At 34.8% G+C, this 23,384-nt stretch overlaps 1 protein-coding gene and 1 long non-coding RNA gene across 2 annotated transcripts; both read right to left on the reverse strand.

The window, feature by feature from the left end:
• Positions 1-9,466: 9,466 nt before the first annotated feature.
• Positions 9,467-9,836, reverse strand: LOC149633137 (uncharacterized). Its single transcript, XR_016373572.1, has 3 exons — positions 9,776-9,836; positions 9,599-9,709; positions 9,467-9,524 (listed from the first exon to the last, which is right to left on the reverse strand). It is a non-coding gene; the product is annotated as an uncharacterized LOC149633137 (long non-coding RNA).
• A 64-nt stretch (positions 9,837-9,900) lies between these two features.
• Positions 9,901-11,579, reverse strand: LOC149633138 (uncharacterized). Its single transcript, XM_089850990.1, has 3 exons — positions 10,613-11,579; positions 10,146-10,383; positions 9,901-10,085 (listed from the first exon to the last, which is right to left on the reverse strand). Exons 1-3 carry the CDS (start codon positions 10,682-10,684, stop codon positions 9,901-9,903), a joined length of 495 nt encoding a protein of 164 aa, XP_089707116.1. The 5' UTR covers positions 10,685-11,579.
• Positions 11,580-23,384: the final 11,805 nt, after the last annotated feature.

Consider the following 23,384-nt stretch of genomic DNA (forward strand, 5'->3'; position numbering starts at 1 on the left):
TGTTTTAAAGTGAGAATAGACCTAATTTTCAAAAACAACATCGAGTGTTAAGGATATTTAGAAGCATATTAATGGTGTTTTTAACTATTTTAAGGATATTTAGAAGCATTTTAATGGTGTTTTTAACTATTTTAAGGATATTTATGAGTATTTTTTAACTAGCCTAAATATTGAACAGAAGACAACTGATATAAACACGGGTCCTGACGAGCGTGGAGAGGCGAGAGAAGTGAATTTGAAAACGGGTGAAGAGTTTCGATTTTGTTTCACCATTTGAATCGCGTTTTTGTCAGGCAAATCGCGATTTACTGTTGAAGCGAAGCTAGTAAAAAAAGCAACTAGAAAAGCTTGATTGAAAACGGGCCTTAACATGACACTCGTTGTCACTTGCAAAACAATAAAAAATAAATTCCAAACATTTATCTACACCCTGTATAATTTAGAATAGTGATGTCATCCTTTGGCAGTATTGGGGGTGTCCTCAAAGGAAGGTGTTAAAATCATTCCTCAAACTAAAAGTAACCCTCGAATGCTCAGAAAATAAGATGAAACACGCTTTTCAATTCTTTAATCGATCCCTTCAAGTTATTTTTGACTGACAATCATTAAAATACTGCAGTTTAACATTAATAATTACTAGTGTGCGTTAACTTGAAAACGAACCCAAATAACTCAGTTTTTGATAAAATATTTCGTAAGTTTTGCAACTAGTGGACTCATTCTTACATAACTGCACCGAAAAGAATGAAAAAAATTGACTAATTTATAAATGGTATTTATTTGACAACAAAGGCATTAGGAACTATACTTCCCCTATAATATTTTGTAGAAAAATTCGATCGTTTATCTAGTGTTACTATTTACGTTCTGAAAAGAACAGCGTGACACTTTGCATGGTCTCCTTATCAGTGCAATCTCAAAACTAGACTGGTCAGAAAATGTATATTAGTACGTGTCAAAAACGAATGCAGATAAAAATGGTTGCTTAGCAACTAACGACACGAGTTCCCACAACAGTCGCATGTAATCGATCCCGAACGGGTCTATTATCCCTCCTCTAATTTATTTTTAATTAGGCACACAACTTAAGGACTTTCTGGGTTTTAACGGAGTACAATATTGACTCATGCGACGAATTAAAAGAAACATTCCAAAGCGAAATCTCGGAAAACAAGTTGAAACGTGCAAAGGATTTTCTCAGAATTTCAGTCAAATTATTCTTATGATTGCTACGGTGCAACTTGAGAAGGACCCGAAATACTTGAATACATTCTACTTCATTCTTTTGCAATGGGTTGTCCTACGAAACGGCATCCACTACAATTGAGAAACTAAAAAGTCATAATAATGAATGTCGAAACAACAAAATACTATAGAGCACCTTTCATGGCAGTAAGTTTAAAGCATTTCACGATTTACTATTGCTAAAAGAAAATGTTACTAGTCCAATCGCAAGGACTCATACAATTCAGATTAGAACCTTATATTTTTTACCAGTTTTCGCCATTCGTTATTTTGAATGCACAAGGAGAGAAAACTGGATGCATGATTAAATTACTGCATGTTTTACAAATATTTGACAATATCAAGTAAATAAGCGTAAATCAATGGGTCTGCATGTTATTGGTAATAACCGCAATGGTAAAAAATGTTTCAGCGTCACTGTTCTCCCGAATGCTGATAAGTATTGGGGAGCGAAAGTTAATAATTCGTGGAATGGTCTTCTAGGAATGCTCCAAAGAAATGTATAGTTCCATATAAATTCTGAACCAAGAATTCATTCTCGATACTATGAATATGTTAACATGGCTTTAGCTTCTCGATACTAAGAATAAGTTAACATGGCTTTAGCTTCTCGATACTATGAATATGTTAATATGGCTTTAGCTTCTTTGTAACGAGATTTCATGGTTTTGTTGTAACACTAGTATAATGTAAATAGCGCACCTAGGTCTTTTTAATGTTAAATTTACGGGAAAATAATTAGGGCAAAGTTTATTCGAAAATAAGTAGCTTTGAGTCTTATGCAAATGAAAGGATTGGTTTATAATCCGATTCTTGCCATATTCTTGTAGTAATACGAATAAGTTCTTGGTCAATTTCTTACATAAATAATTGAGAAAATATTTTCAATAAACAGGAGGGAGACTTTTCACTAATGCCTTTGTTCTTAACCACTGATCGTTTCAATTCCTTTGCATCTTCGCACCCATTTTTGAGTTTGAAAATCCAAATATTATTCGGAACAAACCAAGCGAATGAAAACGATATTTTCTCTGTTATAAATAAATGGGTAACTTAGTCTTTCATAATCTCCATATAACAGTGTTATCAAAGGTATGTTATCAAAACAGCATTGTCCAAAACGGCTTTTTCATAAACGCGTTTGCCATTATAGCCATTTCTCGTTTTAGCGCATTTTGATTACAGCGTTTATATCTTGAGCGTACGAAAGTACGCCTTATCCAAAATATTGTTGTTTATCTTCATTAACTTCCCTAAATAATATGCCTTTTCCAAAAAATTATATTTTATATTTACTTCCGATATAAAATTACTCCTTTTTGCATAATATTGTATATACTTAATATAATAGATATTTCCCTCCCTATCAATCACAGTTTGGGCGGAAACAGCAACCGCTGTTTTGGGAAATAGCGCTGTATTGAGAAACGCGGAAACAGCAATCGCGGTTTTGCTTCCACGCGGTTTTGGAAACCGCTGTTTTAGGAACCGCTTTATTCCAAAACGTTCTTTTGAAAACCGCTCAACTACCCGTGAACCGTTATCAAAGACGTCAAGCTTCCTAAAGTTTAGCAGTCTTTATAATGGAAATAAGTTTATGTATTGTTGGTTCATCTGAATATTGACCCTAAAATTATCTTTAATTTTGGTTTTTAATTCTTTCCATTTTGAGTCAGTTGACCTATGTGCAATATTCATAAATTGTTGATATGAAATCTAGCTAATTGTGGGGTCCGTTGGTCTCGTTCTGCTGACTTACATGACGGGAAAACTGAACTCGAAATATGGAAAAGTGAAATCTGAACTACCCATCATGTTTTTGTTACAATGCCTTCTGGGAACGAGTAAAAACTTAAGAGGAACGATAAACTCGTTTCAAAACTGAAATCAATTTCAATCTCAGGTCCTCAAAATTTGAATTGTAACGGAGTCTCTCGTTTTCTTTCGGTCTCGTGGAGTCTGGCGTCTTTTGTTCTCTTACTTTTTGTATCCTCGGAAATGACGTCACAGTTTTCGAGCAAATCGGAAGCACTTCCCTTTGGTACCATCGACGACGTATTTCACTTTCCCAATGCTAAACCTTTGTTGTTTAAAAACTCTGCGCAAATCAGATTCATTCAGGTCGAGTCAATATAAGAATTTCACACCATTTCCTCATTATATAAATACGTTGAAAGAAAGGTTTTTCTATTTCATGTTCGACTTAGAAAAATGCTTTGATTAACACGGCATATGCGGAAGTAATAAAGCGAGCAGAAGCGACCCCAGATTTGTGCTACCATACATTTGGCACTTTCACGGAAAACCACGACATTCATTCAGGAATTGAAAATCCCAATAGATTTTTCATTGCTCCGGATATACTTCACTGGAATGTAATAAAAAGAAGATATGCAAAGACAGGAAGTTGCAAAATGAAACTGAGCAAACCTTTAGCGGTAAACTATTGGACTTTGTATTTCAGGAAAAATATTTCACAAACTCTGATTAAGACCGTCAACAGAAGGTTTGTGTCTCCTTCGAAGTATTAGGTTTATGGTTGAGTTTATTTCACAGTATTTGTCAGGTTGCGACAACTGACCGAGGGCGATTGCTTCGAGGATCTCAATCCGTCTTTGAAGAACGAATTGCATCCCTGTCAGAAAACGGAAACCTCTGATTCATGAAAGCAGAGACGTTGATGGTCATTTTCAGCGTGTGTCTCTTGGGATTTTTCGCATCCTGCATCACGCTCGTTCTCGAAATATACGTTGACATGTTGAAAGTTAACATGATAGCGCCTTAGTTAATCGGAGTCTGACCTTTAGACCGACATTACTCAATGAAAAGAAAGAATAACAAAAATAACAGTGTATTCAAAATCATATCTATCACCCTCAAAATAGCTTTCTAACTATTCTCCTGTTAACTGAATATTTTCAACTACTGCAATTCTAAGGGAGATGTAGCACTCTTACATAAGGCTTGATGACGGCTCTAATATATGAGGAAGGTTTTGCGATTGGTTGTAACTTTTTTCGTATTAAGTTTGTTGTTTTGAAAGTTTTTTACTGAACTAAATTCCGGGTTCTTAATATGTGGTAAAAATTTCAAGATGATCCATCTAATAGTTATTTTTATAAAACATTATGTTGGTAAGAGTGGTTTTCATTTCCAAAAAACTATTTACAAATTTTGGCGAAAAACTAGAAAATGTCCGTAGAAATGACATTGGAAATTTTCTTAACTTACCCATTTTGTCCATACCCTTACAAAAATAACTATACGTTTGATAGATTTAAAAATGGTCTTAAATTGAAGCCAAATTTTCATAATTGGAGCCTATTTTTTTCATTAAGAAAAAATTACTCAAAGTAATGTTTTCATAATTGTAATTACATGCCCTGACTTACTTGGTTTACCCTCAATCTGTGTAACTTAAGACAATTTAGCATGGGTTAAGAAGTGTAGAATGCCATTCTTGGACTTTGGTCGTTTTACTGCGGATATAGTAAAATTGTTAAAGCAATTAGCTTGCTTAATGGAAAATTTTACAAATTAAAGTTAATTATATTAGATTATCAATTAAAGTTTATTTAACTAGATTACCAATTAGAGTTAATTGAACTAGTTATCGAATAACAATAGAAAGCTAGATTACAAATTAAAATAATTAAACAAGCTTATCGATTAAAGATAATTAAACTAGATTATCAATGTCTATGAAATCAATTTTTGCAGAAGTCTATAACATCTGTTTGTGCACAAAACTAAGGCATCTGTATGTGCACAAGTCTTGGAATCTGTTTGTGCACGGGTTTTCGAAATATTTCTGTGCAATACGGTATGAAATATTTATATGCACAGGTCCATGGAATCATTTTGTGCACAGGTCTGTGGAATCTATTCGTGCACAGGTAAATTATACACCAAGAAGCCTGAACTTTCCAGTAAAGACAAGGGCCAAGCTGGCTACAAAAGCTGTCCAATAAACCAGCAGTCAACGATAGTATTACGCCCCAGAATCAACCGCGTAGACTATGTCAAACTAACCGGCATTCGGTACTAATTTAAAGCTGTTACATGTATTTTTGTATATAATAATTAGTACATTTAGTACAATTTCATTTGAATACATTATTGAGTTGATGTTTTTTTTGGTTTTGGTCATTTTGATGGTTATTCTTTACAGAGTGTTTTATACTCATTCCAGGTAGCAAATACACGTGTAAAACACTTTTTTTCGCAGATAGAAACACATGAGTGAACACGTGTTTATTAAGGTGACTATGTCACCGTTATTCACGTGTTTTAACACGTAGATTTGACGTGTTTTCAACGTGACTAGACCCAATCGTAACACGTGTATGTCACGTTAAATAGTAGTGTTGCTTTATTTTAGACACGTCCTTAAACGTGGTTTTTCCATTCAAAGAAACAACATTTACACGTTTAAATAACGTAATATATTCGTGCCAATTATTCAGTACCCCCTACCGCCCCTCTTAATGCATCAGTATATTCTAGACATGTTTAATATAGGCTTATTCAAACAATGTAGAATAATTGTAGATAAAACAATTTTTTTGTTAAATTTTTAAGTTTATTTTTTCTCGGTGAAAATGGTTTAATTGGATACAAATGTTTTGTAGTTGTAGGTAGCGCGTCAGCTAAGACTTCACGTGTCGGTCAAACCGACTCCCTTGCTCTTCGCCATTATTTTCTTTGCTTGTTTTGGCCACTCCTTTATTATATTTTCGACCTCTGCCTCTTCAACTTTTTTCAGTTATTATTGGCTCTTACAGCGCCTAATTGATAGAAATTATGTTAGAATGCGACTTTAAAATTGGGACCATAAGAACTTACATATAACCGCATCTTTGGCAGTTAGAACATGGAAAGGTTTTTATCTTTACCCGAGGGGCTAGCCACTTACGAAATATGGTGTACAAGCCTTAAGAAATATATTTCAATATTTCGAGAAATATCGTAATATTGAGAAATATCGGAAATATAGGGAAATATCGGAAATATAGGGAAATATCTGAAATAATAAGAAATATCGGAAATATTGGGAAATAATGAGAAAAATCGGAAATATAGGGAAATATCGGAAATATTGGGAAATAATGAGAAATATTGGAAATAATGAGAAATATCGGAAATAATGAGAAATATCGGAAATAATGAGAAATATCATCGGAAATTCGGGGAAATATGGCGAAATCTTGGTAAACCAGAGATTTGTACTTTCCTCAGCATTTTCTGAGGGAGGCGAGCTCAAGGGGGCCGTCATTACTCATGAGAGCGTACGAGATTTGAAATCTTTCTCGATTTTGATGATTTCAAAGATTTAAGAATGATTTGACTGATTTGCTGATTTGGAGCCGATTTGAATGATTTGGGAGTGATTTTCACGATTTTACGATGATTTCGATTCGATTTATGTGATTTGAAGGATTTGGAAATGATTTGAAAGATTTGTACGATTTGAATGACTGGTGACTTAACGAGGATTTGAATGATTTGGGAGTGATTTTCACGATTTTACGATGATTTCGATTCGATTTATGTGATTTGAAGGATTTGGAAATGATTTGAAAGATTTGTACGATTTGAATGACTGGTGACTTAACGAGGATTTGAATGATTTATCGAGGATTTGAATGATTTGGTGCGATTTGCATGATTTGGTAGTGATTTGAATGATTTGGTGCGATTTGCATGATTTGTCGAGGATTTGAATGATTTGGTGCGATTTGCATGATTTGTCGAGGATTTGAATGATTTGTCGAGGATTTGAATGATTTGCTAGTGATTTGAATGATTTGGTAGTGATTTGTATGATTCGATGATTTCTTGATTTGACTGCTTTGTATAGTGATTTCACTGATTTACGATTGATTTCATAGTGATTTTAATGATTTGATGATTTCTTGATTTGACTGCTTTGTATAGTGATTTCACTGATTTCACTGATTTACGATTGATTTCACTGAGCTACTCTAAAAGGTTTATTAGTTCGTGATTCAGAAAATACCCTGGTTATGCCTAAGGGGGTCTCGATCCGTCTTCGGTTTGAGAAAAGTTTTGGGCGGCCTTGAAGCGTCGTCTGCTTTATGTAACGTGTGACGTCACAAGTTGAGATATTATCACAAGTTTATAAGATATGTTCCATAAGTGTGACACTGGTTAATGAGAGCTCGTCATGAAGTGACGTAGGCGAAACGTCATAGATTCTCGTAAAGCGACGCCTGGTGAGACGCTATCAAAGGCTTAGTATAGACTAAATAGAAAGATGGACTGCAAAACCGAGTGTAGTCAATTCTCGCGTCGTTCTTGAACTAGCTCTCATTAAACCTCTAGCATTACGAAGTATAGGTAGTGACATACTTATGGAACATATCTTATAAACTTATGATATTACCCAAAGTTGCAGCGGGATTCTTTTACATTTGAAATTCAGATTGTTTCTAATTAGTTTTCTTAAATACTAATATATGTTTTGGATTTAATATGGAAGCATAATAAATAAAAAATACCATAAGTTTATAAGATATGTTCCATAAGTATGACACTTCGTAATGCTAGAGAATTACTGAGAGCTAGTTCGAGAACGATGCAAGAACTGACTACACTCGGTTCTACAGTTCATTTTACTAAGCCTTTGACAGAGCTTCACCAGGCGTCACTTTACGAGAATATATGACGTTTCACCTACGTTACTTCGTGAGAAACTCTCAATTACCAGTGACAAACTCTCAATTACCAGTGACAAACTTATGGAACATATCTTATGAACTTATGAAACAAATGAAATCTTTAAACAATGGAACTAAGAAAATTTTTTGAACTGAATTGATATTAATACTGAAAACTTTTATAATCAGAAAATCAGGTATCTTTGAATTCAAAAGTCGTCTTTTAAAAACGATTCCAACTTCATTTAACCGTATAGGTTGTAGATTATTGTTATGATGATGGTTGAGAGAATTAGAAATATCAAAAATGCTATTAAATAATAGAATTAATCAGAAATATTAGAAATACGAAGGAATATTAGAAATACGAAGGAATATTAGAAATACGAAGGAATATTAGAAATACGAAGGAATATTAGAAATACTGAGAAATATTAGAAATACGAAGGAATAATAGAAATACTGAGAAATATTTGAAATACGAAGGAATATTTGAAATACGAAGGAATATTAGAAATACTAAGAAATATTTGAAATACGAAGGAATAATGGAAATATTGGAAATTTAAAGGAAATATCGTGAAAATATTGGAAATTTTAGGAGAAATATCGGGAAATAAAGAAATACGAAAATAATAGAAATAAATCGGAAATTTTTGGAAATATTTGGAAATACGAAATCTGGTGTACATTTTTTGGGGAAGTGAGTAGCCCCTCGTCTTTACCCTTCCAATTAAATTGTTCTGCTAAACAATCATGCATGAGTTTTCCCAACGTCTCGTCCGCCCAAAACTCCAAGATACGAGATCTAGAAATTTAAACAAAACATAAATGATGAATTTCTGTTAGTTAAAATGTGTGTCAAGAGTAAGCCTGGTGGGACTTAAGAAGTTAGGTAGTCAGTACACTAATTATAAGTCTCGTTCTTGGCAAAATTGCTTATTTTAATATTTTACCAATTTGAGCTGATTATCTTTATCTTTAATAAATATCTCCAAGATTTCCAAGGATTCAATGGATTTGCACGGTAGGTTTAGATTATCAACGTCTAATTTAGAGCTCTTTGGTTCCTTTTCAACCAGAAGCTTGTTAATCATTCTTCCGTTGCTATTTAGTTGGTGTTTAATCAACTCAAGTTCTCTGAATATTTTTTCAATTACTTTATCTGTCACTGAAAAAATAAAATTAGTGAAATTTCCGCCAGGTTACTATTATTAAAGATCACATATAATTATATTTACTCTGGTTTTTGTTTTGGGATGAGGTTAGTCCACTATTAGAATAAGCATTAGCAGTCTTAGAAAAATTACTTCTATTATCAGAGTTTAGACTAGATGTCGATGAGCCTGGAGATCCTAGGTTAGACACTTAGTTTTAAATTATTGATGAATAAAAATAGAATTCAATTCTATTCAAAAACTCCAAATTGCATACCATTTTTTCTACTAAAGTTAGGACTAGATATTATTACGTCATTTCTATCGTTAGATATTTGCGTAGAATGCCGGTTTTCAGACGAAGGAAACGATACTCTATCTTCCTGACTAAAGAGTGACGGTGACGATGAAGTCTTTGCTGCGTTAGCTGGATCATCTGTTCCTAATATAATTTGAAATAGGTCATTTTTTTCTAATTCAAAATGAAACTGGCCATTAATGGGATAGTATACATACGAGTTGCATGCAATGAGGATTCGGGGCTATCAAACAAATTCTCATCCAATTCTTTTCTTTCGTTCAAGCTACGAGAAACAGGGCAATTGCTTTTAGGCAGATTTTCCGTAACTGTGAAGAACGATTTGATTAATTTGATGTTAATTAGAATTGTTCAAAATTTAACCAGGGCATTACAAGTTTCTGATGGGAATTGTGGAGCTTTAGGAAGATGGACTGGGCCTTTAGGGTTTGAAATGGTTGATTCTAGAATTAGTACAGCAACGCATTTAGAATATTAATCAACAATATGGCTTAATTTTTTAAATCATACCACCTTCGCTGCTATCGTCATCGTTAATTGTTTTATCTTTCAGACCTCGATTAACTCCTCTTTTGCGTTTCCTGTTTAAGACTCCATCTCTTATTTCACTATCAGTGACACCAGTGGCCACATCCGATATAAATTCACTTTCCTGTGCCTTTTTCTCCGCTAATTTATAGTTGTCTAATAAAAGAAAACAAAATATAAAACGTGACTTCACTTCAGCAATCTCTGTAAACATACCTGTTGTGTAGAATACTCTACTAACTCCATACTTCTTCCACGATGCGGTTGGCTTATCCGAGCTTACAATAGCTTTGATTATCCTGTCGTTAGAGCGATATGGGGGCCAAAAACAGTTTTTTCTTGCCCCATCCATCCAAACTTTATTAATAACTGCACATTCTGTTTCTCCATTGGATGTTTGCTCGGAAAACTCAACAACCATAAACATTATTAAGTCGAATGAGTGACTCTTACCCTGAAATATAGAAAATTATAGTAAGTTTGATATTTTGAACACAATTAGAAGCATGGAAATTTCTCAATTAAACAGGCAATTAAAACACACACTCGCAAACGTCTGTCATGCAAACAGTTGTAATTAGTTAACACTACTTGTTGTAGACATATTCAAACGTTCTATACTTCAGCTCCACAACGCTAATCTTAAACTCAGATGCAAAATAGATTATAGAGGTTTTACTGACCTGCACACTCAGTTTTTGTGCAGTAGTGGAACTGATACGCCAGAAATATTTGATTCTGACATAAAGTAGCATTTATTGTTGAATAGATTTGCTGACCAGGCTTTTAGATTTGACAGTTTTGATACTTTCTCAATGCCAAAATTTGAAGAAGCACAGGGATACGTATAGGCATCATTAACTTCTTTGTAATATTTTCCAATGAGATAGATAGCTTCATTGGCTTTCACTATGTTGTGAATTTGAATCACTTTTCCACACTTCAATTTACAACAGTTGTCACCAAATTTACTTGTTAAAGTGAAACCATTTATAAGTAATTTCTTATACTGAACACCGTCACAGTCCTGGAGTGTTGGTCCATCATTGTTGTCGTATTTAGCTATAATATGGTTTGAATCTAATATTTCCTCTTTTCGTTCACTGTCCTGAAGCTCCGCAAGTCTGTTTATAATTTGCTGTAATGGTTTGCTAGGGCTTCGAACTAGTTTCTTAAGTTTTCCGAGATAGGACTCAAACGCAAAAGCCGAAAATTTATCAAGTCCACCGTAGAGTCGGACGTGCTCAGAAATATGGAGGAGATTATGAATGTTATAAACGTAGATACCCTTCCCATACAACTGCTTAGCGCTACTGACAAATAATTCGAGGAGTGTTTCGGCATAATTGATTTTTTCTTCTTCTGGGCTCTCTTTACACAATAAATACATTGCAGAGTGCAACAACTGAAAGTGATCTACTAAATTGTCTGACAAAATCCCCCGAAAAATATAAAACCCTGTATACAAAAGAAACTGCCTAAACTCTGTAGCCTTCCATCTGTCTATTTCGCTTAAACTTCTAGGTTTGCGTGAAAATTCTACGGGAGTTTCACAAGAGATTTTCAATAATTTGGCTGAAAGTTGATCAATAATAAAGACTTTTGTTTCACCATGGATTTGGGCTTCATTAAGCTCATAATTATTCGGCGGGTGCATCCCAAACTAACTAAGTGCATGTAATCTATAGGAAACCCTGATATCATATTAATTGGCAGGTCTAATAAGGGAGTATTTGCATCTTTTGCATGGTGCTGTTTTTGAGATTTTGCTCTAAAACTATTGTCAGTTCTAAGACGCGACTTCAGTTCGTTAAATATTACTTTATCCTGGTAACCCCCTTTCTGCTCGCAGTAGTCACATCCATAATAACCATTATGGTTTTTTACGCATTTTAAATAAGCTTTAGCTGGAGCATCGCACACAAAGGGGCCCAGCTTGATATGGTACAAAATGTTGTTCCATGTTAAACCCTCATTTGAAAGATTTAAAGATTCAGTTATAAACTTATCTAGGTATAATTTTAAAGGTTTCGGCTTCCCAGTGCCATAGAACAATCCCACTACGAATGGCTTTGTGTCTACAGTTTCCAAGCAACGAGCAAGAATGGGCCAAAGCTGACTATTAGAGCTTTTAAATATTGGAACCCCATCTATATTAAATGAAAAAGTTAGACTGTTTGGTTTTGCATCCCAGACTTAAGTTTCCCCAGTAACCCATCCGCTATTCCGATATGAAAATATTCTCCATTTTCTAGAGTATCAAGCTTAATAGCTATCTGGCTATTTAAATTTAGTACAGTTCTGCAATCCATTGGCAGAGAAGTGTGAAACGGTTTCAAGATTTTCAGTAACCTATTGAATTCTGCATGGCTAATACCAAACTCTAAACTCCAACCTTTCAACGCGCCTCTTAAACTATCATCATTTTCACTCGAGCTAGAACTCCATAAATATTCGTCGCCGTCCGACTCATAACTAGAACAGTATTCGTGTCCCGAGACTGTTTTGAAGCTTGATTCAGAATCATTTGAGGTGTCGTCAGAGCAATTGTCATTCTCAGTTTCATAAAAATTGTGTTCAGAAAGTGGATTTTGCCGTTGTTCTTCATGGTTGTTAATTCCATCCAAATTCCCATTGTTCTGAACATCAGCCATGTGATATCGTACGGCGGCTGTCACTTTTCGAAGTTTTTGTCGCTTTGATACGTCATACATAATGGATCTTTAGTTCTTCAAGATACCTCTAACATGGTAGAGGACTACTTTAGTATATCTTAATTTGAGCCATATAGTATTTAAGCTTATTTTAAGTCGAAATTTTATTTTAATTAAAGTCGAAATTTTATTTTAATTAAAGTCGAAATTTTACTTTAATTAAAGTCGAGATTTTATTTCAATTAAAGTCGAGATTTTATTTTAATTAAAGTCGAAATTTTATTTTAATTAAAGTCGAAACTTTATTTTAATTAAAGTCGAAATTTTATTTTAATTAAAGTCGAGATTTTAATTTAAATTTAAGTCGAAATTTAATTTTAATTTAAGTCGAAATTTTATTTTAATTTAAGTCGAAATTTTATTTTAATTTAAGTCGAAATTTTATTTTAATTTAAGTCGAAATTTTATTTTAATTTAAGTCGAAATTTTATTTTAATTTAAGTCGAAATTTTATTTTAATTTAAGTCGAAATTTTATTTTAATTTAAGTCGAAATTTTATTTTAATTAAAGTCGAAATTTTATTTTAATTTAAGTCGAAATTTTATTTTAATTTAAGTCGAAATTTTATTTTAATTAAAGTCGAAATTTTATTTTAATTAAAGTCGAAATTTTATTTTAATTAAAGTCGAGATTTTATTTTAATTAAAGTCGAGATTTTATTTTAATTAAAGTCGAAATTTAATTTTAATTTAAGTCGAAATTTTATTTTAATTTAAGTCGAAATTTTATTTTAATTAAAGTCGAAATTTCATTTTAATTTAAGTCGAAATTTTATTTTAATTTAAGTCGAAATTTTATTTTAATTTAAGTCGAAATTTTATTTTAACTCAAATGAACGTAAATATATCTTCTTAAATTAAAAGCACGTAAAAATTTCGCCTTAAATGTATGTAAATATTTTCTGTTAAAACAGTGATAAAGAAAATTCCTCCCACAACTCTCAGCAACTTCTGTGCAGTGTTGCCAGGCCTTCGGTGAGGAAAGTTGCTCTCTCTCTCTCTCTCTCTGAAGTCTGCTGCCTCATCAAAGGTCTGGCAACACTGCTACACTGGGGGAGCGATGAAAGACCCCCCTTTTGTAAAAACCCATTAACCCAAGCATTTCGGTTTTGGGCCTTTGCCAATAGGTAAAAATTAGCGGCTAAGTGTGCTCCTGTTTTCGTTATTATCAAGTTTTATGAACTGAATTAATTTCGCCCTTTTCCAAAATATTACTAAATTGGATATGTTTAACCCCAAAATATTGCTACCTTATTTATTGACTGTAAGATTTTCTCATAAACCCTAACTCGACATTCCCCCACACAGTTGCATAAAAAACCCCCAAAAAATATTTTCAGCAATATTGCTAATTTGCTTTTTTTACCCTAAAATAAGACGCGTACTTGGCTATTAACCAAAGGCCCGATTCAAAATACGACAAACGAGGTTAATTACTATAATATAAAAACAAGATGGCCCCGGCCATAAAACGTTTTACCTAGGTTAGCTAAATTTATTGTAAGGTGACCCCGGCCTAAACCTTACAAAAATCTCATAATATTTGGCACTAATATTTGTGCCAAAAAAGTTAATTTAACAACTATTTTACATGCATAAAAGCATTTATCTTTTTTGGTTTAAAACAGTTTTAGAATTAGAAATGGGGTTGAAGGGACGCTCAGCCAGCCAGCCAGCCAGGGTCGGACCTATATTTTGCAAAACCTCTAAAACGGGAAAAAAGTAAAAACCTGGATAAAGGAAGCGCGTGAGGAAATTTTTTTTCACGCTTAGTGGATAGGCAACTCCCTATCTTCGACGGCAGCTTATTCGATATTTAATGTGTTACAGCTTTGGTTCTGCGTGCTCACAACATACGAAAATATTTCGAGACAACAGACAAAAAAATACTCATCTTCAGGATTTAAAATGTCGAGGTTTTAAATAATGTAAATCAGTATTTCCTTTGTCTGTTGTCTGCACGCACAAAGCTACGTTAATGATCGCCACTAAGCCGCTTCAACATAGAAATCTGGGTTTGCGCGTGCTGACAACCAAAGCTGGAAGAGATTATATATCGAATAAGCTACCGTCGGAGATAGGGAGTTGCCTATCCTCTAAGCGTGAAAACAAATATCCTCACGCTCCTCCTTTATCCCTGGTGAAAACATTACTGAATTTTTAAAAAATTCTACCCTCTCGTGGAACCCTTAATTAGTATTACCATCATTAAATTTACTATTTAAATTAAATAAAATTACTTAAATAATAAATACATTAGCAATATATAATTATTTAACTTTAAATCATCACGATCAATTAATTTAAATTATAATACTAAAAATAGACAGATGGCTGGCTATATAGCTAGATTTGAAAATTTGATCTTGCTGAGGTTGCATAGTTTACAGACTAGGAGGATTCATACCATTTACGCGAGGAGGCCCAGCTTTAAACTCACCCAGTGAGTCAGGCCTCCTTGTGTAAATAGTATGAATCCTACTAGTCTGTAAACTATGTATTCTCCCTCATTATCTTAATGTTCATTTTTTGAGGAGCTTAAGTTGTAGATTTTTATTTGATTTAGTCATAGTAACGTTATTTTAACCTTCAATACCCTTTTATTTATAGTTGAGTAACTAAGTTTTTAGAATGATAACTTAATTTAAATGTGATGCCAGTTTGAAGAGGTGGGGTGGCGTAGCGGTTAGCGCTTTCGCCTCGCAGCAAGAGGATCCCGGGTTCGATCCCGGACTGTGGCACCGGGTGAAAATCTGGGAAGAAATCCTTCTGTGTAGAGTTTGCAAGTTCTCTCCCCGCTTGTTAAAGGAGTTTTCCTCCGCGGTCTAACCCGGTTTCTCCTTTCCACCAAAACTTGCAGAGGTTAACGGTAATAGTTAGTATAGGTCGCTGTAGGTTAGCTGTGGCATAGGGGCTAGCCACCACCCCTCTATGCAATGTAAAGGGACCAACCTGTAAACAAGCCACAGGCTTAGTGTGGAAATCCCTTCGTAGACAAAGCTTAGTAGATCTAGCTAATTGAATTCCCCCTTTCCCACAGAGAAGGCCTGAAATTTAAATCACTTGGCAGAGACTAGAGGTCGCTAACGTTTAGTTACAGACTCTCAATGGGTATTGTAAAAATTAGGTTTCATTAAAATTGAAATTCCAAATTATAATTAAATACTTTTTGTTTGATACGTTCTGGGGTTGGCAACCAGTCTGGGTGAGTATGGGGCTAAACTTTACTTTAGCTCGCGCATTTTAAATACAGTTTTTTAACTTTTTCAATAAATATCATTTATTCAAAGTTAATTATAGGCTAATTTGTTAAAATTAAGGTTCGGAAACTAATTAAAATATATATTTTCCATGTTTTTTAATATTTTACCCTTCATATTATAGGTTGGGTTTGGTTAGATTATTTTAGTTTTCCAAATAATATCACACCTTTTCCATAATATTGTTGTTTATCTTCATTTACTTCCCAAATAATATTACGCCTTTTCCAAGATATTGTATTTTGTTATCTTCATTTAAGTTCCGAAATAATATTGCCCCTTTTCCAAAATTTTGATTAGGTTCAGGTTAGGTTAGGTTAAGGTTTGGTTTGGTTTGGTTAGGTTCAGCCGTCATTTAAGGGTTATATTTTCAGAAATCCTTCTAATAAACTCTGCCGATATGGACGACAAAAGCTATGAAAATATTGATTAAAATAGTTTCCGCAACTTAAATGTAATTAATTAACATAAAACTGGGTGCTACGGTCCATTACATTCAATTCTGGCCGTGTCTGGGTACATTTGTCAACAGAAAAATTTGACATGCTAATATCACACATCCTGTGAACTCTGGCCAACATTTCCTATCACTGGTTCATTTTCAGCTTCAGAGCAAATCTCTTCTTCTAACAATACAACATCAGCTTCAGATGTAGAGTCTAAATTACGAAATACCAAAGAGTTTCAAAATAAGCTAATAATATATAACAATAAATTGGTATTATCATAAAACCATTCTACCATGGATTTATAATAGAAGCTTACGCGTAAGCTTCTATTATAAATCCATGATTCTATTTACCCGAGACGAAATGCATTGAACATTGAAGGGTTGTTCTCTTAAGGACTCAGGTCCAAGGCCCAACTTTTGTAACCAAAGGTTACGTCGCTTAGCGGATAATTTGTACGATGCTTCTCCTTGGTTTTTTAAAATGCCCGGTATTCGAAAGAAGCGCGTTATCTGTTTTACTTGAGCAGCTTCTACAACTCTTCAAAGAACAAATTCTAACCGTTTTATTCTTAAAAACTGGGTACACAACACGTTAAACGGACCAGCCTATATCTACTAATATGACGTCTGCCCAAGACGAAGGGGAATCGGAGCTGGTTCAGTGTTAACTTAGTTTGTTAAACCGAACTGAAATGACTCAGTTTGGGTTGATAGTGACTCTGTATTTATGACATCTCATGTTGCCCTCTATTGAATCTCTCAACAACTATCGTTAAATTTATTACTTAAATAATATAATTTTTTTTAATTATAATAATCATGTTAGCTAATTATAATTATTTAACTTTAAATGAGTATGTTTCATAGATTTAAATTATGAATTGCTAAAAATATTTTGCGCGCGCTACGCTCTCTACTCTCTCTCCTCTCCCGCTTACAAACGCGCGCTACGCTCTCTACTCTCTCTCCTCTCCCGCTTACAAAATCCAGCTGCAGCTGGTTGGCGCGCGTCGGGAAGGGTGGGTGGGGATCCACATAATTCTACCTCTCTCTACTCTACAGTCTAACTTAACTAGGGTTTTGTATTAAGCGAGCGTGGGTCGATTGGTATAGAATCCGGCGTCTTCACTGGCGTCTAGTATGGACCGGCAGGTTCGAGGCCCCGCACCGACAGAAAAATAATTTCAATTGAAATAAAATACGTTACGCCACCTATGAGGTGTAACGTGGACTACGGGTGAATTTAAGGTTGAAAATTCGCGGGAAATTTAAAATTCGAAATGTTCATTTATGACAAAATTCATCAGGTCACAACATTTCCAGCCAGCCGACCAGCAGAGGTCGGAACAATCGTTTTCCAGCTCTAAAGAGCGGCAAAACGAATAAAATTGACTTACCTCAAGTTTTAAAATTCCCAAATTGATTAATTACACTAGGCCTACGTCTTAAGAAGAGACGAGAGCCAACTTCGGTTGGGGAATTACGAAGAACTAAACTGCCTCTCCGCGAGTCCGCGAGCCACGCTTAGCGCTTTGTTATCTCTCGCGGGGGCCGGTAAACCACGAGGGTTAACACGTTGCCGTATTTTTAGAAAAAAAATGCGTTCCGTGCACTGTACGGAATGTACCGGTTCCATAGGCAATACATGGCAAGGTAACCGTTGCTTCTATTTATTGAACGCTTCATATAATTCACGTAAATGGTGATTTTTCACGGTGGAGCTTCAAGCTATGTCGCGTTTACCCCCCCCCCCCCTTGGTTATATGAGGGAGGGGGCGAAGGCTTTTTTGTGGGTTTTTCTAAAAAAACTAAGGGTCTAATTTATTTTTACCTCTCCGTGTGACGTAGTCCAGGAGAGGTTCTGAAACGGCCGTGTCTGTCTGTCTGTCTGTCTGTCTGTGTGTGTGTCTGTCTGTCTGTCCGTTGTTACACCCACGTGACCGCGTTCGCAGTTTGCGTATCGGAGCAAACGTGTTCCCAATTTGCGGACCGCATTGACAGTTCACAGAAATTTGGAAAATTGTATTTCTCTCCTTTGGCTACTCTATACTTGAGTTCTCACACCACCATGTTTGGTCTTCGTCCATCCCATATGAACACCAGTCTGGTACTTTTCTGGCTTCCACCACCACCATCTTCTATTCTTTGTCAATCCCACATTGACACCAGTCCGCACTTACACTGGCTTCTAACACCACCATCCACTGGTCTTCCGTCTATTCCATATAGACACCAATCTGTATCATTGGCTTCTAACACCACCATCCACTGGTCTTCCGTCTATTCCACATAGACACCAATCTGCATCATTGGCTTCTACACCACCATCCACTGGTCTTCCGTCTATTCCACATAGACACCAATCTGTATCATTGGCTTCTACTCCATTATCATCGTTTGGTTTTAGGATATACGCGGCGATCAGCTAGGGTTACGAGAAACGTCTAACCTCCCTAAGGTGGGATCGGCCACCAAAGGTTTTCGCAATTGCGCTTTTTCCTTACAATTATAATGGAAACGAATCGTATATATACCCCAAAATTTGAAGAAAGCGGGCAAGAGGGGTACCCTTCAATTTAAACGTCAATATTAGAAAGGTTTGAGAAGATAATAGGTATAACTTTATTTTAAACGATTTAACTATTATTAATGTTAATAATTGAAGATTAAAATAATTAAAAATAATTATATTTATTTAAATATTAAAGATAATCTTGTTTCTCAACTCAAAATTAATACGGATAGATTTAAAAAGCAGTCTATGTTTTTGTCTGTGTGTGTCCGTCCATTGTTACACTAGTGCGTCGCGTTAGCAGTTAGCCTTGTGTTGATGTGTTAAGAAATCATACAGAACCTTAATATTCCCTTTTTCCATAATATAAAGTGAATATGTGGAAGTATTTTTCGTAATTATGATGCATTTAGTACTTTTGTAGCTTTAAAGCTCTGTTTCATTTTGATATTCCAAAGATTTATTTTAATATTGTTATTTGAAATGGCTGTTTATATATTGCGTAAGCTATACTACATCTGTATATAGAATAATCCTTGGTTTAGTAATTTCATGAAGAAAACTAAGACCTAGACTCAGGCGCGTATAACAAGTATTATTCGCAATAGGCTTAGTGAAACAAAGAGTAAATAATTGAGGCCTGAGGTGAAGTAAACTTTTGGCTTTGATTTTCGTGTCTGAAATGAACAGACATCAACGGTTCAGAGTGAGCCGAAAGTTAAATACACTCTTAAATAATAATAATAAGGTTAGTAAAAGGGCTAATGGTAAACGGCTTGTAACTACAGACTTATTAGTCTCTTTATGGTGCGCATTGACTATTAGTGCGTCTAGCTACAATTTAGCTTTGGTGTTATTTAACGTTAACATTCATGTTGGCAAACTAAGAATATTGTTGAGGTGAGACGAGACGATAGTGTTTACACTGCAAACCAGTTGTGAATGTAGCTTTCAGAATATAGGGTAAACAGCTGAAGCGTAGACGTCATTTCCTGTTCTTTTCCCCATTGACTGATTTCCATGTGTCCAAGATTTATCCTTATTGGATGTAAAATGTCGTCTGCTTTACTGTACATTCGCCATGTTTGGAATACTGCTTCAATATTTCGTAAATTTTTACTTCAAAAAAGTGAAATAATTCCATATCTAGGTAAATAAGTTTGTAGTAGTAGACCTCTTTACACGGAGAGGTAATATTTTGGTTTTCCCAACTTGTTTTGAGTACTATTTTGATATGGTATGGTATGGAAATTAAACCCGTATAGGCCTAAATTATTAGGAACTAAGGGCAGAAAATTAAGTATTGTTTAATTTCGATTAAACCCCTAACGCCATTATTAAAAATATATAACTTATATTTTAAAAGTATGTTTATCGTTTTCGATATATACATCCACACTGTACGGCAGGGCCAAAATAAGAAGGGACTTGAATTATTTTAACCAATTTTAACTTCAGTTGATATACAGGGTGTATCTGAAATGGACGTAGGAGCGAAAGTATTTGGGTACCTGGGGCCAATATAAGGCGAAACTGTGGTATGACATTTTGTCGTACGCCAAGCCATTTGGAAGTTACTTGAACCTAACACTTGCTAGTTTGCATAAATCACAGCATGTTGACTTTTTCTAAAACAGTAGGAATTAAGTTCAAGATAGGATGATTATTGCAAATTAGTGGTTTCCAGCTAAAACATAAAAAGCCTCATAGCCATAGAGTTTAGTCAATTTTTAAGGAGTAGAAAGTTGTACAGTCGGTGACTCATAAAGAACATCAATGTAAAACAACATGTTACGATTTAGTGTGTTGAAACAACTGACCGATACTAACGGTAAACTGACAACGATAAGTACCGCAAACTAATAAGGAACACCGACATTTTGCTTCATTCTTCAAACAATCGAAAGGTTGCAAAAGCGTTCATTTTGGTTTGTGTACAAGACTACATATCCGGCGACGTCTTGTTTCCATTAAATTAACAAATTATTTTTTACATGCTTTAAAACACTTTGAACCTTTAAAAGAAGTACCTTTTTTACCGTTTTTATTGGCAATTTTCATTTCCTTATGGGTACATTACATTGCATCTAGCATTGCACGTAGGTCTCCTGTCGTTCTCAACGCTGGCAGATTGCTACCAGTTAGTAAACGTCATTAGTCTAAAGTTTTAAGGTGGTCTGAAAATTTACTAAGGTTTAATCGTTTATAAATTTATTTGCGAAGTTTTTTCTTAGTTTTAAGTTAACCCTCCACTTTTGGTTTTTTCTCAAATCTTCTTTATTTTTATTTGCGGTTATCCGTTCGTTTCCGAGGTTAAGAACGAAAATTTCTTCTTAAAATTTTTCTCTGCTATTACTTTTGGTGGTACCTGTCACCATCTTAACACAAAAATCAAATTAAATTTACAATCAATCATTAAATTAACAACGAAATACCCCTTAAATTAACATTATAAATATATTACTAGCCCTTTAAACTTAAACCTATCCCTTTAAAAAACTGAAAAGAAATTCGTTCGTACAAAAGAAAAGGAACTAGCCCCTCAATGTTGACTAAGAACTTTCTAGAACGATCCTATACCCCTATATCCATAGTGCAAAATGAAATACCTAGCAACGAAAACTCTTTCCAAGAACCCAGAGAAATGTCACGCTGATTTAGACCCCAAGCAACAAGACCTTGAGTCACTATCCTGGTACCTGGCCCGAGAAACTTCTAGAACATTTTTTTTAACCCTTAAACTGACCAATCCCCATTTGGTCCCAGATTTAAAAGTTTTGCCTATTCGTTGATAACATGAATCCGCCCGGCTACGTAATAAATATGGTCCACTATTCGCCAAACCAAAGTCAATCAACAAACGTCATTGTCCCAGAAATCCTTGCGAGAAACTAGAAGTTATATATACGAAGTCCCTCCTGTCCCATCGTCAGTCGATACCTGAAATGTCTAAACGAGACCCTGTCGGCTCACCCCCAAGAAATATCTAAACGGACGGAGATTATTTTTTAAATCGAAACCTTTATTTTTATTCGATGTTTTTATTTTTATACATTTGATACCTTTATTTTTCGTGAATTTGAATACGTATTTTTTCGGAGAAACTCGGAAACATTTTTTTTAAACCCCTAAGTTGAAGAAGAGAAGGAGCGCGAGTGCGCGAGATATTAAAAGAAAAAAGAAAATAATTAACCCTTAAATCGCGAGAGAAGAAAAAAGATCCTGAATTAAAACCCTTAAATCGAGAAGAAGAAAAAAGATCCTGAACCCTTGAGAAGAATATGGAAAAGAGGAGCAACTTGTCGTAAGAAATTAAATAAAACTTGAAACTATTTTGATAAACTGACTTGAAACTATGGTTAAAGAACTTAGATTATGGTTGACGGATTGATTCATTTTTTAAAATCTTAACTTTTTATTTTTTGAACATTATTGTTTTTATTGCATAACTGCACGGTTTGAACCTAAAAAACCCCTAAAATTTAAATTTGAAACTTAAAGAGACATTCCATAGAGGATATTACTTTTGATTTTTTTGTTTAATTTTTATTTTGACCCTTAAAAAGTGTGTGAAAATTTATGAATAAGATTGAATATTATGTTGAACATTAAAAATTGGATCTGGGTGCACGGCAGTGCACCCGCCAAGTTGTCGTGCACTACCAGCAATCCTTTACCCGAAACATTTCAGCCTCATTTTCACCCCCTCGTAACTCGGTACTGGGGAATAGTACACCACTCATATTTGCACCTCAAGGGCACAGTGTTAATCCTAGGAAGTCCTCAAACTTCCAGCTTTCTAACTCATTTGGTTTCTGTGATAATCCTATGTGAAAATGACACATTATGAGACTGACTGACTGACACATCATCAAAACCTCTAGGGCATTTCCGGTGGTGCTAGAATGATGAAATTTGGCATATTTGTTCCACTAAGCATACAAGCAAAGGGAAAAGTCCCAAAAGCGGGAGTTTTCCCCTTTTAGCCCCTGAAATGGGGGTTTAGAATTAGAGTCATCATCTATACCATGAATCTATATAACTATGAATATACAGCTGCGTTACGCTGTCTAACCTCTCGATAAGGTTTGGGCGGGGCTTAGCGAAAGGAGACATCAATCACGTGTCTGCTATTGTTAGGAGCGGGAGAAGGGAGGGGGAGTCCGGGGGTGTGTAAATTCGAAACGTCACTTCCTCTTGTCTCGTGATTGGCTATTAGAGCTACGCAAAACGCGTCAAAGCTAGGAGGGTAACACCCAAACCAAATCGACATGATAGAAGGGGCATATGATAGAGCTGTATATTCATAGTTATATAGATTCATGTCTATACCTGTAGGGCATTTCCGGTGGTGCTAGAATGATGAAATTTGGCATCCTTGTACCACTAAGCATACAAGCAAAGGGAAAAGTCCCAAAAGCGGGAGTTTTCCCCTTTTAGCCCCTGAAATGGGGGTTTAGAATTAGAGTCATCATCTAAACCTCTAGGGCACTTCCGGTGTTGCGGGAATGATAAAAT

The sequence above is a fragment of the Phalangium opilio genome, unplaced genomic scaffold (assembly GCF_054372755.1).
Source record: "Phalangium opilio isolate 3A_F unplaced genomic scaffold, DU_Popi_V2 ptg000098l_1, whole genome shotgun sequence".
NCBI classification, from domain to species: Eukaryota; Metazoa; Arthropoda; class Arachnida; order Opiliones; family Phalangiidae; genus Phalangium; species Phalangium opilio.

Bases quoted from the DNA above. Each gene is read 5' to 3' on its own strand.
- LOC149633138 (XM_089850990.1), bottom strand. From the start codon at position 10,684: ATGCTACTTTATGTCAGAATCAAATATTTCTGGCGTATCAGTTCCACT. The intron at 10,384-10,612 runs GTCAGTAAAACC...TCTATATTTCAG, and splicing joins CACAAAAACTGAGTGTGCAG to GGTAAGAGTCACTCATTCGA. The intron at 10,086-10,145 runs GTATGTTTACAG...TTCTTTTATTAG, and splicing joins TAGAGTATTCTACACAACAG to ACAACTATAAATTAGCGGAG.